Here is a 14,651-nt window from a genome sequence, read left to right on the forward strand (position 1 = left end):
CCTTTTCATGTAGGGAAGAAGGTATCTTCAAGGGGTAACTAAGCAGGTGGTTCAAATGTTGCTTCAAGTTAGCCTACACATCTCATGATAAATAGCCACTAAAATAATATCACAGCATATTCTGAGAGAAGGAACCTCTTCTGCAGCCTTTAACTCCAAGTTACCTTTTGACAAGATAAGCAGAATGGTGAGATGGTAATTCTCCACATTCCTTCAGTACTGTAAGGGGGATGCCCTTACCTCAGCCAGCGTGGCTTTTGTAGGGAACTTCAGCAGGTATGTAACACTGTGTTTGAGTGGAGGGCCTGGTTGATTTCAAGAGTAACATGTGTATTTTGGTCTTTTAACTATCTAATACATTATTTAACTCAATTCTACTAATATTTACCTTGTTCAGGAATAGAGGGTTTTTGTTTTGGTTCCTGGTCGTATGTTTCCTTCAGTTATGGATGCCTTGAACAGAAGTATTGTAATGCTTCTTAAATTGATAATATAAATCTTGTAGGATTGTATCTGGATGGGGGTGTCAGGTTCACAGTGGTTTAAACCAGATTCTTACTGATATCCAAATTGTTGTGACATCACTCAAAAGGAGTGCAGGTATATAAAGAAAAAAATATATTCCTTTCCTATTGTCTAGAAGTTAGTTTACAACACCTCTACTGTACTACTTTGGGCTCAGAAAGTTCCAATCTATTTATGTTGCTGGCAGAGTAGATCATAGCTGAATATAGCTCAACGGTTCATATTACTTCTATAATATTCTGATATAAAAGCCAGGGCGTTCTGTGTGTATAGAGCTTTTGACCTGAATGCACGAAAAAAGTATCTTAATAAGGATAACAGTAGCAATTTGTGTAAATTCCGGTCATGCCAGTACACAGTTTAAAGTTCCAGTTTTCCATGCGTGTTAGCCAGCACTGAATCTAAACAAATCCTGTTCCATTTGTGCTGCTTCTGTTTTTTCCTCCACTTTCTTTGATCTTTTAGAAAGATCGTTTTGTATGATCTTTTTAAACAGATCACAGTCAAAGCACTTTTTAATACTGTCTAGACAGGAAGGTGTACAGTTTTGCAGGTCCTACCCATATCGGTGCCATTTTCATTGCCTCAGCCACCATTTCCTTCTCTCACACACCAGTACATCCTCTTATAACTCTGCAACAGAAAGGGTTAGAGACTTTCTTTTTAAAATGAAACCTGGAAATTATTGTTGAAATATATGTTGTTGAAATTGTTGAAATATATGATTATAATAGTATCATATAGTATAGTGCAATTCTTGTGTTCTTTTTTTTTTAAGCCCTCCAGTGGAGAGGGAGCAGCTGGTGACTATGGAAGGCTGAAGCAAGGAAAGTGCTGAGGGGATGCAGCTGCAGTGAGAGCTACATAGAGAATCATCTCCATGTGGAAGTAGCCCCATGTAACAAAAATCCCCTCCTACGCTGGCAATGATACCTTTTATAATTGAGTACAAATGGCCTGTTATTAAGTGCATACAGGCTAAGGATCTGACTAGATGCACACATGCTGAAGGTCCAACTAGATGTGGTGGCATGTTTTTAAAACATAGATTGGTATTTCTTCGTGCAGAGAAGGGCTTGATAGGGGTGTGTTGAACTGTTCTCCGGTTTGAACTTTTCTCATAGTCAGCTCCAAGACTGGAAATAAATAGTGGGAGAAGAAAAAGACTGGAGAGATGTGGTTGTTTTTCTTGGAGTGGATCCAAGGCATGGGAGACTCTTGCGCTTCTTGTCCTGGTGTGACGGTGTTTGCTGGACTTTGCTGCAAATAGTGGAGAGGCCAAAGTAGGCTGCAAGAAAGTATGTAACTAGACAGACGTGTGCATGAGTATATATATGCGCACACACAGCCTGCAGACGCCTGTGAATAGTCTAGACTGCAGTATTCCTGCTTTTAGGTATCTTCCCTTTTTTGAGCTTTAGACTGTGCAAGCTACAAACATGAGAGCTGCATGTACTCCATGAGCTAAGTAGTTCAAACTGTGATTTTTTTTTAAAAAAAAGCACATTTATGGCTTCCTGTTGTTGTTGTTAACTCTGAACCTAAAGATCCTCTGGGCAAGGGTCAGTTTCCATGGATGAGGAGGAAGTGCTTCTAAAGTATTGCCTTACGCAACATTTCATCCTATTATCCCACTCCTTTATTTGGCCAAAATTTAAATCTCTTAGGTTTCAATAATTTTTGTTAGATGCTGAATGAAGAATCCTGAATGGAGATTTTGGGGCTAACTGCCATTCACCACCATTTATGTAAAAGTAGACAGTTGGTATCAATGAAGTAAGCAGGCATAGCTCACTTGTTTTCCTTTACGTAGGAAGCTAGGAGGAGGCAGCCTGAAATGAACACGAGTCAGTCTGAAAATTGCAGTTTACAGCACTGTTAAAACATGCATCACTGACTTTTAAGACTCTGGTAGGCTTTATGGAACTTGAGACAGTTTAACAGTTGCTACTTTTAAAAAATATTAATGTATTGAAAATCCCCATTCTAATATCTTTTGCCCTCTTTGTATACATTAAGAATTCTTGATTCCACAGGATTTTTTTGCATGTGGCTAAAATATTCATCTGATGCAAATAGGACTTAAAAAAAAAACTTTGGATGGTTAACTGAAGCAGCTTCAGCAGTAGAGGTCTCATTAATGCTGATTCCCCCCTTTCTGATGATTGTAGCCATATCTCTCATCTGTCCTGTGTATGCAGGAACTGTGTCTTGATTTGGATATAGAGATACAAAAGCATTTATTGTACATAGCCAAAGGCTATTATAAACAAATATGGTGAATTTTAAAAAGGGGGGAGTCATAAATACCAATACTAAAATAACCATCTAAAAGTTCTCATGTTAAAACAGGATACTCTTCTGATGTGATATTTGCTGGTATTTTCCTAGCTGTCAGAGCAAACAATGGCACTCTGTATGATAATGAGTGAAACTGATATAGTATTTATCATGGAAAAGAGAAGAGGAAATTGTTCTCAAATTTTTGTTTATTAAAACATTTATATCCCGCCTTTCCAAGTGGTTCAGAGTGGCCTATGAAATGTTCAGTAATGAACATCATTAATGAACATTTGAAGTATTTGTTGAAGGATTTCATAACGTGTAAGGTTTTATTCTTGTTTGGTCCAAGTTTCTAAGATTAATATATCTCGTAAGAACCAGTGTTATGTAGTGGTTAGACAGTGTCTTCCTAAGCAGAGTTCTGCTCTTCTAAGCCTTTTGACTTCAGTGAATTAGAATGGTGTAATGCCTTTTAAGATTGCACTGAAATTGTTGGACTAGGATCTGGGATACCTTCCTCTTGTCCTTAATACCCACCAGCCAACCTACATTTATCTGCCCCCATTTCTTAAGGTTACCCTCTTTTCCGACCCCACACCCTGTAGCCTCTCCCCAGGAAATGTCTGGCCGAGTTGCATAATGGCTGCCATTGGGCAGGCCAGGCCAAGTTGCACAGTGGCCACCACCAGTGGGGAGAGCTAGATCTGTCCAGTTGCATGATGGCTGCTGCTGCCACTGGTGTGTGTGGGCAGTATGTGGGTAGAGAGCCTCTGATGGTTGTTGCCAGTCCATTTCCATGTGACTCCTCTTCCATCAAGGGACATGACAGGGGAAGGGAACTGGGTCTTTTGCAGGTCTGTTTTGGCCTCCAGGTCCACTCCTGCTCCTCCTCCATAGTTATAGAAACTCAGGCTTGGAAGGCTCAGAAATATTGTTGTAGTTGCTTAGCAACCTGCAAAATGGCCTTTGAGAGTTCAGTAGGCATTGTTTTCTTAAAGCTACAGGTGCTGAGTCTATTATTTTGGGGGATTTTAATACTCCAGTGGCTTTTTTGTCTGTTTGTTTTTAGGTTTCTTAAAATCTGGGACTTCCTTCTAGTTTATAGAGAAATCACCCCATCTGCCCCTAGTTCCATTTTGCTGTTCTATTAATCTATTCTCTATGGCCCTGTTTGGAATTAGATATATTGAAATTGTCTTGTTAATATACTGCTTGGTCTTCATTAACAATATATGTGATCTTTCTCCCTTCCCTTTTCATACAATGGACAGCCTGTTTCTTAGGGGCTAGGGGATTTGTAGTGCTTAAAACTTCATGAGGACACACACACAAAATAATGTCCATTTTTAAAAGTACAGTTGCCAAATAAAATCCTGTACCAGTTAATGAAGGGTTATAATGATAACTCACACTAGCTTACATGTAAAATCTGCCAACAGATATTAACCATTACCAAGAGAAATTTTCATTACAGTTTTTTAATATACTGTACAGATATCTGTATGGGGATCTGGTAATCTTCTCATTTCAATAGAATGCCTGTTCTTTAGACATCTCTTTTGTAGTTGCTGCATTTTAAATACAGACACCAACTATAGTTTCCCAAATCCATCAATCTTAATCAAAGAGACACAACTTGCCCTGCTACAAACTAAATTGCAATCAGTGCTGTAAACAATTCCTCAGTGTCTTAATCCCAGTTTGAATCTTAGTTGTTGTATATACAGGTATATTATGTGTAATTCAGGTCTGTGTAAGTTGATTTGAGTTACCATTAAGGAAAATCCACATGAACATTTGGCCCAGAATTAAGTGGAGTAGTGTTTTGTTTGGAACTATATATAAGCAACTTTTTAAATACAATGTCCAAATAATTACATTAGTATGTTCTAAGCATTTAAAAAAAAACAAATAATTACAGTTGCTATTCCATTTTGTGATAAATTTTGATGAAACCATTTGTGCTTGTATAGAAAAATTCTTAATTATCTACAGAATTGTAATAGTTTTGATGCATTTTGATACAATTTATTGTGGCATAGGCTTTCATGAGTCAGCACTTGCTTTGTCAGATACACATACAGAAAATACTGTTTGTCCTTTCAGAAAGATTATATTACGATAACAACTCTGAATCATTTCCTCCAATGTGATTGTAACAAGCCCTAAAACATTTTTCCAAAATAGTTCTTGCTTAAGCCTTTTGCTTTATAAGCTCTCTTATGCATATACAGACCTGCATCAAGAACTGGGAAGGCTTTACTTGGTGAGTAACTGAGTTTTGTTTATGTATAGTTTGGATTGAATGCACGTACATCTTTTTACTAATATTTTTAAAACTTTCAAGTTTTCATATCATATTCTGCAACTGTCATTGAACAGCTGTCTAAGTCTGTATGCAAAACAGAATAATACTAATAAATGCTGCCAGATGGTTCAGTGCCCTTGCTGACATTATACAGTTATTTTGTTGTGAAAATAACAGCTTTGGAAGACCTTTCACGATAAACTTGTATAACCTTGAACAAAAAGCAGTTTAAATTAAACAGTGTATATCAAAACCTGGAAGCCAGCACCACTTAAGTCTCATTACTGTTCAAGCAAATAAATTTTCATATGAGTATTATGTTTGCAGTTTTTCTTTTTTCATATTCATTTTTCTTTGAAAAGAATAGCTGTTTGGAATGTAATCTTTCCTTCTGCATATTCCATGTGGACCATTTAAAAATTAATGATACTGTAACATGAGGGCCTTTGTGTTGTCCAGGCATTCATGACCTAGTTTAGATTTTATTGCAGGCATCTAGTTACTAGAAGAGAGGACAGGTCTATCAAGTTCTTTTTCAGAAAACACTGGAAATACATCAAGCCAAACTGTGCTGTAGGGAAAAATGTTTTTTGATAGCAGGAGATATTTGTATTGTTGTAATAGTTAATTCACATACTAACTGTACAGTATGCAAATCTTAAGTGGGGGGGGGGGCTAATGTGCTCAGGAAGCTGCACACACACGGCTTGTTTTTGCTGATACTGAGCACCAGAGGCTGCAAGTTCGGCTCTTACTGAGTCTCTCCACATCTCTGGTTTTACTGTTCTGAGAGAGTGGTGTCTGTTGTCAGGGCTTGCTGCAGCCACTGCTGGGGGGGGGGGGGTGCCGGCATGCCTGGCCCTGACGTCAAGGGGGTGTCAGGGATACTGTAGGATCCTGCTCTATGGAAGGAGGGGCGGTATACCTCACCCAGACTCCCTGTCAGTCCACTCGTTGGCCTGCTCAACCTGCTCCAGTCCTCCCCCTTGATCTTCTTCATTTCCTCCTTCATCCACTTGCCTCCTCTCACTCTCTTGCTTCCAACTCCACTCCATCACTCCTACTCAACCCACCATACCCTGTGGGTGGACTTTCCTTATATCCTACCCCTCATCCCAGGCTCCACCTGCCAGGCCACACCCCCTTTTGCCTTCCAGCATTGTCCTGGGCTGCCTCAAGCAGTTGCAGCTGGGATAGCTACTTTGGCTGCATTGGCTAGCTACAGCTGTGTCTCATTGGCTGGATGTCAAGCCTCTCTGGCTAAGCCAATTGCTGAAGGCAGACCCAGCTGTGTCTCCTTGGCTGGCTGCCCAGCTTCTCCAACAGAGTGCCTCAGGCAGCTCCACCTGGAGTTGCTTTGTTCCTGGCATCCCCTGGGCCTGGTTATTGCCTTCTAGCTGGGCTGCAGGCTGGGGCGTGGCTCTGAGCTGCTGTGGCTGCTTCTCCTCCCTGGCTGGTAAGGTTCCTGTTTGGATAGCTGCTGTCTGTCCCCACTGCCTTTTCCCTCTCCCTCTGCTCTGGCCCCCGCTGGGTTGACCCCCACTTTCCCTGCCTGGTCTCCTAGACTCCCACTGGAGGGTGGGACTAGCTGGCCTCCACCTGCCCCTTCTAACCCTCTGAGGCTTGGGTGCTTCTTTCCCTCCCTCCTCTGTAGGTAGGTTCTGGCCCTGAGAGCCTGCTGGGGTGACTGGGTGGCTGTCTCCCGGCTGTCTCCCATCTCCTCCTCCTGGCAAGTCCAGGGGCTGTGCCTTAGACCCCAGACATCTATAGGGTTGCCAGGTCCCCTTACCCTCCCAGCAGGTACTCACTTACTTTGTTTTCTTTGCGCAAGTGAGCTCCAGGGCCTGTTGGATGTGACTTCTGGGAAGTGACATCATTGTGCAGGCCTGGGAGTGCATGCGTGCTTTTTAGCAGGTTGATTTGGGCTCCAAACAGGCCTGATTCGGTTTGATGCAAAGTGTGGGAGAACCCCTAGGGTGGCATGATGACGTCCCTCCCAGGAGTGGCATTGTTGTACCACCTTGGGAGCATGCTTGGGAGGCCTGTTCCCCTTCCTTTCCTATCCACTGGCCAGGTGAGTGGGGGGGATCAGAGGGTGGGAGCAAAGGACTGGCAACCCTAGTGGTGTGTGTTTCTCAGAGCAATGGGGGAGTTGCAAGTGAGCTGTGTTTCAGCTGCTAGCCTGGCCCTTGTCATAAATGGGGGTCAGGTGGGTGAGTGGGCACCCTGTCTGCATCTACAGTGTAACTCTGTCCCCACTGTGAGGTAGTGTTCTTATTAAGGCAGGTGCCTCTCTTGGAGTGCAGCGATCACAGGGGTCTTTATGCCCCGAGCACTCACTCTCTGGAGGGAAGAGGAGTAGCATTGACAGGTGTGTGTGTGAGAGAGAGATCATGGACAGAAGATTAGCTACGCCTGTTCCTGTAATTCAGGGGGCTATGAACTGCAGCCACTCTGCAAATGGTGGATGCTGCCAGGGTTGCTAGGATAACTAGGGAGAATTCTTTCCTGGCTGGGCCTCACCGGGTCTGGCCGGCTTGCAGCACCAGCGTAGCTTGCTCCTGAAAGTCCTTAGAGTAACTGCAGCCAAGGATCTATGGGCAGCTGGCTGCCTCTGTGGGAGTAAGGGTTAGAATTGCAAGGCCTGTTCTCTAACCATATTGTATGTAGTAGTACATACTGTTTCTGTGTTCACTGTTGAATGTTATTTCTTGATATACTTGAGAGTGTTGGTACTCCAATAGAACACATTTGATACTTTGTAATTGATTCATTGCTTATGCCTACTTTTGTGCTTGCACCTTCCTTGTTTATTGTTGATTAGCAGGTTCCTCTCTTTTGCTAAGGATCTATGGGCAGCTGGCTGCCTCTGTGGGAGTAAGGGTTAGGATTGCAAGGCCTGTTCTCTAACCATATTATATATAGTAGTACAAAAGCAAACATATTATTATTGGCCTTTGGGAACTTCGTTGCCTGTAATATAACTGTTTTTTCCACAAACTGAATCAACTGTAATCAACACAACTGGAATTCAGATGAAGTTTTTAAATAAATAACAATCCTAAAAAGAGTTACTCCAGTCTAAACTCATTGATTTCAATTGGTTTGGAACAACTCTTCTTAGGATTGCACTGAAAATGAACTGAGTTAAATGGGAAAAATCCCAGTGTGAATACTGAAATTGAACCTACCAGTGAGCAGGTAATAGCAATGGCTATTCAACAATTCACAGTGAAAATCTGTATAAATTCATCTGTTGATATGTCAAGCTTTGCAATCTTTCATGTACTCATTTTCTCTCATGCACGTGCATAGACCTAAGCTCCTGTGCACGCACACACACAAACTCACACTAGCTGTCATATCTGCCATGAATGTATGTTATATCTGACTCTGGTCTCTGAGACTATGGGAAGTTCTTTATAGCTGTAATGCCAGCAAATTATCTTGCAAATGTTTACTTTCTCTTTCTCGCTCCACTGAGCCAGTGTCCTTGAATGCCAGTTGAAACTGGCTCAGGATGTAGCCTTCTTGAGAACTAAAGATAAGTTCATCTTTCTCACTGTCTAGTCTAAAACAATGTCTCACCCCCCCCCCTTGGCTAACAGTCCCTTTTCCCAAAGGCGGGAATATTCCCTATAACTAACTGTGCTGACCCTATCTATGTCACTTCTGCCAGTTTCACTGTCTGAGCACCTTGTACTGAATGGATCTCTAATAAAGTTACTTCAACTGGAACACCTGTGTGTTAACTGTGGATAACTTGGGGATCTAACTGCCAGGGACTGACACTAGCCCTATCTGTTTGGGGGTTTTATATAGTGACAGGCTTTTTAAAACTTGGAGTAGTTGGAAAGCTTATAATACTGCTGTAGCTGAGCCAGTCATTGACAAGGGCTCATGTGAACCAGCTGAAGCCATGGCTACTATCAAGATTTCAAAAATGGTAGACTGTTTACTGCAGGTTTTTTTAAGTGTCAGATTTATTGTGGGATGGAGGGTCTCCTACATAGTAATTTAATAACCAAAACATTAAGTGCTCTAAAATTATCCAATGCAGATTTGACTTAATAGGTCTGTAGAGATGTTTGTTCTTGGGTCCAGTTCTTTAATGAGTTCATTTTCAAAAAGTATATTTTATCACTCGTTCAGTGGTGAAATATTAGAACTTCAATTCAGTCAATAAGCATTCTAGGCTTCATCCAAAAAAAAATGGACCCCTGCAGATACCCTAGTCACTAACCTAAGTTGTACAAATTAGAACATGGCCCAGCAGGAGGTGACAAGGGTGTATCTTTAAAGATACAGCAACAGTTGCTTTGGGGAGCCAGATGGGGTCTTGTCTGCCATGTATTTTTAGTGGTGTTGGCAGCTAAGCAAGGGGGATCCCACAGAGTGAGGGGAGAGCATTGCTTCAGTCTGATCAGGCAGAGTAGTTCTGGGAATAGAACATTGTACCAGAATGTTGTACCAGGACTCTGAGGAGAAATAGAAATATCCTAAATAAATAAATGTGAGTGGTGTGCCTCCCTTCCTCCTAATTCTGAGCACTGATCACAACCACTTCAGCAATCAGGCAGGTGGGACACGTGGCTGAGTTGATAGTGGGCAGAGGGGCAAGCAGGCAGCAGCCTGCCAGCCACACAGGGAAGCTGTATCCCTTTGGGAAAACACATTCGACACTGTTTTACCCCCTTAGGGGGAGAATTTCTTGATCCCTTCTTAGTGGGTGTTTACATTATGAAAGGAATGTTCTCCCCAAATGTCTTGTTTCTAGGTCCAGGGGTTTGGGCTGGGCGTTGATGAGTCAATCAGCACACTTGTCTTTATATATAAATAGATAGATGTGGTTGTGTGGCAGTCTAAAAGATGCTCATTTATGTATAAAATTTCTTCTAACCCTAGATCATAAACAGTCCGTGTGCCGGTTTGAATTGACATAATTCAGAAGACAATCCCATCATTTCTTTGGAAACACTGTAAGTGTCATAGCTAACTGGTATTTCTTTGATTTGATAAATTTTTTACCAACGTTTAACTGAATTCTTTTAAAATAAGAATTGGGTCTTTGTTACGAATGCTGTGTACTGGTGAATCATATCTATTGGTAGGATTCTGTGGCCCCTTTCCATTAATGGTAGCTGTAATGATTATAAGTAAATGCATGTATGTGTCTTTAAATGCTTGGTGTGGTATAGATGAAGAGTGGGGGTAAAAGAGAGGGATGAGTGAGTGATATGATTGGTTGATGACTGAGTGTGTGGGCGGAGTGAATGCAATTTTTAGTTACTGAGAGTGGAGAGAAAAGATTCAGTCAGGGCAACAGAGGCAAGCTGTGTGCAGCCTAAGCATGTTTAAGCATTTCTGAGAGAAATATTGAGTCAGGAGAAAGCAGGCAAGCTGTGCAGCCTGAGCTTGTTTATGTTGTCTGAGAGAAATATAACCTGTGTGGTAGCCTGAACTGTGTGTTTGTGAAAGAACATTCAGTCAGGAAAAGTAGGCAAACTGTGTGTGCTCCTGAGAAAAGGTCTTACTTGTAATTGAGAGAGAAATTAATATCAAAAGCGGCAAAATGTGTGTGAAGTCTGAGAGAAAATCTGTGTAACTGGGTTTAAGTAAAGTAACTTTAAGAATTGAGAACTACTCTTTTGAAACCATCAAGTTTTAGAAATAATATGAAACTGATACGCTTCTTATAAAAATAAGTTTACTTTTTTTTTTAAATATCCCAGAGTGTTTGTAATTCCTATATCCCGTTCCTATCCTCAGGGCCACATAGTACCGTGAAGGAGCCTGACCCTTGGGCACGTTACTAAAAGGAGAAATTTAAGTTATTCTGGAATTTAATTCCTGGTGGCAGCAGTCTACCAAGAGGGGCAAGAATAAAAGGCTTAAAAACTAAATCTACCCAAAGAGAAAGAAAAGGGTCGTAACAGTAGCGCTTATTCCAGTACAAGGAGCCTTCTTCTTTTGCAATAGGCTACCTCCAGTAGATGATAACTCCTTGCCCTGGGGGAAAATGCCATTGTTAGCAGAACTAGTCCACAAGGTTCAACCCTATTTCTGAAGTTGTGTGCACACTGTAGTAAAATGCTGATTGGAAGCATATTAGAAACACTTTTCGAAAGTCATGACTTTAATGCAAATTACATTATAGCATTCCTGGAGCTTAAATTCTATTGATATGAAAGCCCTAAAGCACTGCTGCGTAAAACTTACATAGTAGGTACTTCAGATGTTAGCATAGCTTTCAAAAAGAGTAGAGAGTTTAATGTATGTAGAACAGTTGGTTGGACATTAAGTGGTTAATGGTCTAGTGGCACAGACACAGTTATCTGATAGAATTAATACTTGAGCCTATTCAGTTTTTTAAAACAGGCAGAATATATTGGAGTAAATAAGCTGTTGTGAGATTACATGTTAAAAGCTTGTATTTCCACAGGGCATTTGTTAGTTTTATAGATGCCCTTTTCTTGGTGCTAGGAATTTGTTTTGACTAATAGGGAGGCAACTGAAGCATTTTTTCATAATTCATATACATTAGGAAAGTAGCATTGCCCAGATACAGTTCTGGTTTTTTTCTCCTTTTGAGTTTTGAAGGAAAGTAAATGTGGTATCAGTATCATTTCCATTCTAGTTGTCAAGACCCTGAGTACTCTGCTGTTAGTCCAGCCTTAAATTCTACAATACAATTCTGCTGCCAACCTTGGTTATTCACAGTTCAGGCACTCCATGTTAATCACTGGGGTTTTAATCATTCTGAATAGAAATGGCAGAATCAAGCCCTTAGTGAGCTATGTATCAGTATGCTCTTGCCAGTTTCAAGTACCTTACTACACCTTGCACATGAACATGACCAGTTGAACCTAAAGAGGCGTTTCTCCCCCTGCCCTTCAGGTAAAGTTACTTTTGGGAAGGATGATTTGAACAGCCAAATGGTTCAGAGGAAGAAGCACCTGACCTGTTCCCCTCTTTTACTTGTCTGATATACATGGCCTCAACAAACAATCCTTTGCCACCTGTGCAGTTCCAAATATGTAATTGTAGTTTGGGGTGCAGGATTGAGGGGGGGGGGGTAGAAAGAGCTGCTGTGCGCAGTATGAAGCACAGAAACAACAGGCATGGAAAGAGTTGGGTACTCTACCACTATTTCTTTGGTCCTGATCTCCCCCTTCCAAAGCAACTTTTTCTGAGGAAAAGGAGGTCTTTGCCATTCAGTTGAACACGTTTGCATACAGTGTGTATTTGGGCCATATACTGCTGTTACGTTGCATGCTTTTGAGTATTTACGGAGTCTGAGAAGTCTTCCAGGTCTGCTTTTCTGTTATATGTGGTATTTCATCCATGTACTTTCCTGGTGCTTTAACTGTAGTATTAACATTTCTGTGTTCTATATGTAGCGTACTTAAACTGGAGTGCTGAATTAACTGGAATAATAATATCAAAATAGTTAAAGGAAAGATTAATGTCACATACTTGAAAAGATTGGGACTTGGAATTTTAGCTTTTTATCTGTAACAGTTACAGAAGATTTGACACAAGCAGACTTCTGAGCAGTTAACAGATACCTCTAACAGATATGATTTGTGGAAACTGTACCTAAGAGATGCATCTTTAAATGATCCTTTTTCCTGATAGAATGTATTGGGCCCCAATCCACCAAGCAGTGTTGCTGCTTCCATCAGCTTCCTTGTGCCTTGCAGGAGAATCATGTGCAAGCTCCATTGAAATGAACATTAAATAATTTACTGCACTGTCTGACAGTTAATACCCATTCTTTTTCTCTCCTGCACCCCCAGAAAATCCTGTTAAAAATTGAGCCTGAGCTTCTTGTGTGTCAGGGCCTTATGGCCATTGAGTCATGACATGGTTAGTCATGTACATGGCCTATTCTGGAATGCTTTAACAGAGACTTTTTAAAACCACAACGTTATTACTGAACAGGATAAGTTCCTTCCATATGAGAAGCCATTTGAAATGATTTCCTAAAAAGTTACGCATCTTAAGGCTTTGGGTTGGATCCAGAAAATCCTTTGTCCATGAGGATGACTTCTCCAAAGGCACAGTTAATGGGAGGCATGTCATTGGATCTATCTCCATGTTTCCATCAACACTGGAGAAATACTGGGAGCATTTTGCAATAACCTTTTCAAACAGTGTATTACTTGCCACTGCCAAGAAATCTGATAAATAAGTATGTCCTGTAAACAATTAATTGATGTAGCTTCTGAAAATCATAAACAGCACTGCTAAATCTTTCCTCTTTAGCACAAATATTTAAAGAAAAGGTTGTGGACTTTTGACCACAATGATGCAATGCTGATATTGCTAAACTAGATTAAAAGTATAATGTTTTAAGGGCAGGGTTCTCAAAAGCTTTAAAAAGTTTGAATTGGGATAGAGGGACTTGAATCTTGGAGTAAATATTTGTTCAGTTTTGGTCTTTAAAAGTGGATGTTCATATACATAATGTATTAAGCCAGTTCCTTCAGCCTACAGTGTAGCTGCATTTTGTAATGAAATGAATAAAATATTTAAACTAATAAACTGTTACTAATTTTTTTCCTGCTTGTTTTTTTACCCGTGATCTTCAGCAACCAATTAATCTCTCACTGCTGCTGGTTTCCAAATGTTTCTAACATCCCAGTGATTACGCTAAAGCTGAGCCACCTAAACCTTCTCTCTGCTTTTTTTGTGCGGCTGCTGCTTCCGCCTTTGCCTTTCAAAAATTAAGACACTTGGAATCTTCAAGAGACGGGAGTCAGATAACAGACTTTAAAAGTAAAAGGGAAACTATCCATTATGAACCTTAAGCTAGAGCTACGCACCCTTATCTTGCTCCCTGTGTACTTGCTGATATCTCTGTACAGTGCCCTTGTATTCATACCATGGTATTTTCTTACCAATGCTAAGAAGAAAAAAGCTATGGCAAAGCGCTTAAAAGCTAAGCCCATCTCGGACTACCCTGGAAGCCCGTACCGAGCCATTTCTCATCTTGAGACGCTAGCTACTATAGACTTTCCTGGAGCAGACACTTTGGACAAATTGTTTGACCATGCTGTAGCAAAGTTTGGGAGAAAGGATTGTCTTGGAACGAGAGAGATCTTGAGCGAAGAAAATGAAATGCAGCCCAATGGAAAAGTGTTTAAAAAGGTAACCATTTATACATTTTTATATAAAGCTTTGGGAAGAGATGAAAATATCTCTTGGCCATCTAACTTAAAAGAGCTAGGAGGATTACTGAAATATAAATACAAGTAATAATTCATTTATTGTGTTTTGAAAGTATTCTTTTTCACAATGACATCAGTTAAACATGAATTTTAAACTGCATTGTCCATGGTTGCTACTTTGTCATACAAGCACAAGTTAAATTTTTAATCAGATGTTGCATCAGGTGTTTGAAATTTGTGCTGAAGAAATACTCTGTTAGTTGTCTTTCTGTAACATTGTGTGTTGTTATGTACATTAGGAAAATGTTTTGAAGATGTCCTTTTATTGAACAAGCAATGTTGATAGGATAGGGGAAAAGAGT

The 14,651-nt window shown here is 40.6% G+C and overlaps 1 protein-coding gene across 5 annotated transcripts in view; it reads left to right on the forward strand.

Moving 5' to 3' along the window:
* The window catches only part of ACSL4 (acyl-CoA synthetase long chain family member 4), a 67,738-nt gene that overhangs the window by 19,838 nt on the left and 33,249 nt on the right, over positions 1–14,651 (forward strand). For 2 of the 5 annotated variants that reach the window (XM_054996129.1, XM_054996128.1), the window contains exons 2-3: positions 10,022–10,095; positions 14,030–14,269. In XM_054996129.1, the coding sequence (XP_054852104.1) occupies positions 14,042–14,269 (228 nt within the window). In that variant the 5' untranslated portion in view covers positions 10,022–10,095; positions 14,030–14,041. Of the gene's footprint in view, positions 1–5,049; positions 5,075–10,021; positions 10,096–13,879; positions 14,270–14,651 lie in introns of those variants that run through there. The other 3 variants (XM_054996130.1, XM_054996132.1, XM_054996127.1) reach the window with 3 other exon arrangements.

The sequence above is a fragment of the Eublepharis macularius genome, chromosome 13, assembly GCF_028583425.1.
Source record: "Eublepharis macularius isolate TG4126 chromosome 13, MPM_Emac_v1.0, whole genome shotgun sequence".
In the NCBI taxonomy this organism is placed as follows: domain Eukaryota; kingdom Metazoa; phylum Chordata; class Lepidosauria; order Squamata; family Eublepharidae; genus Eublepharis; species Eublepharis macularius.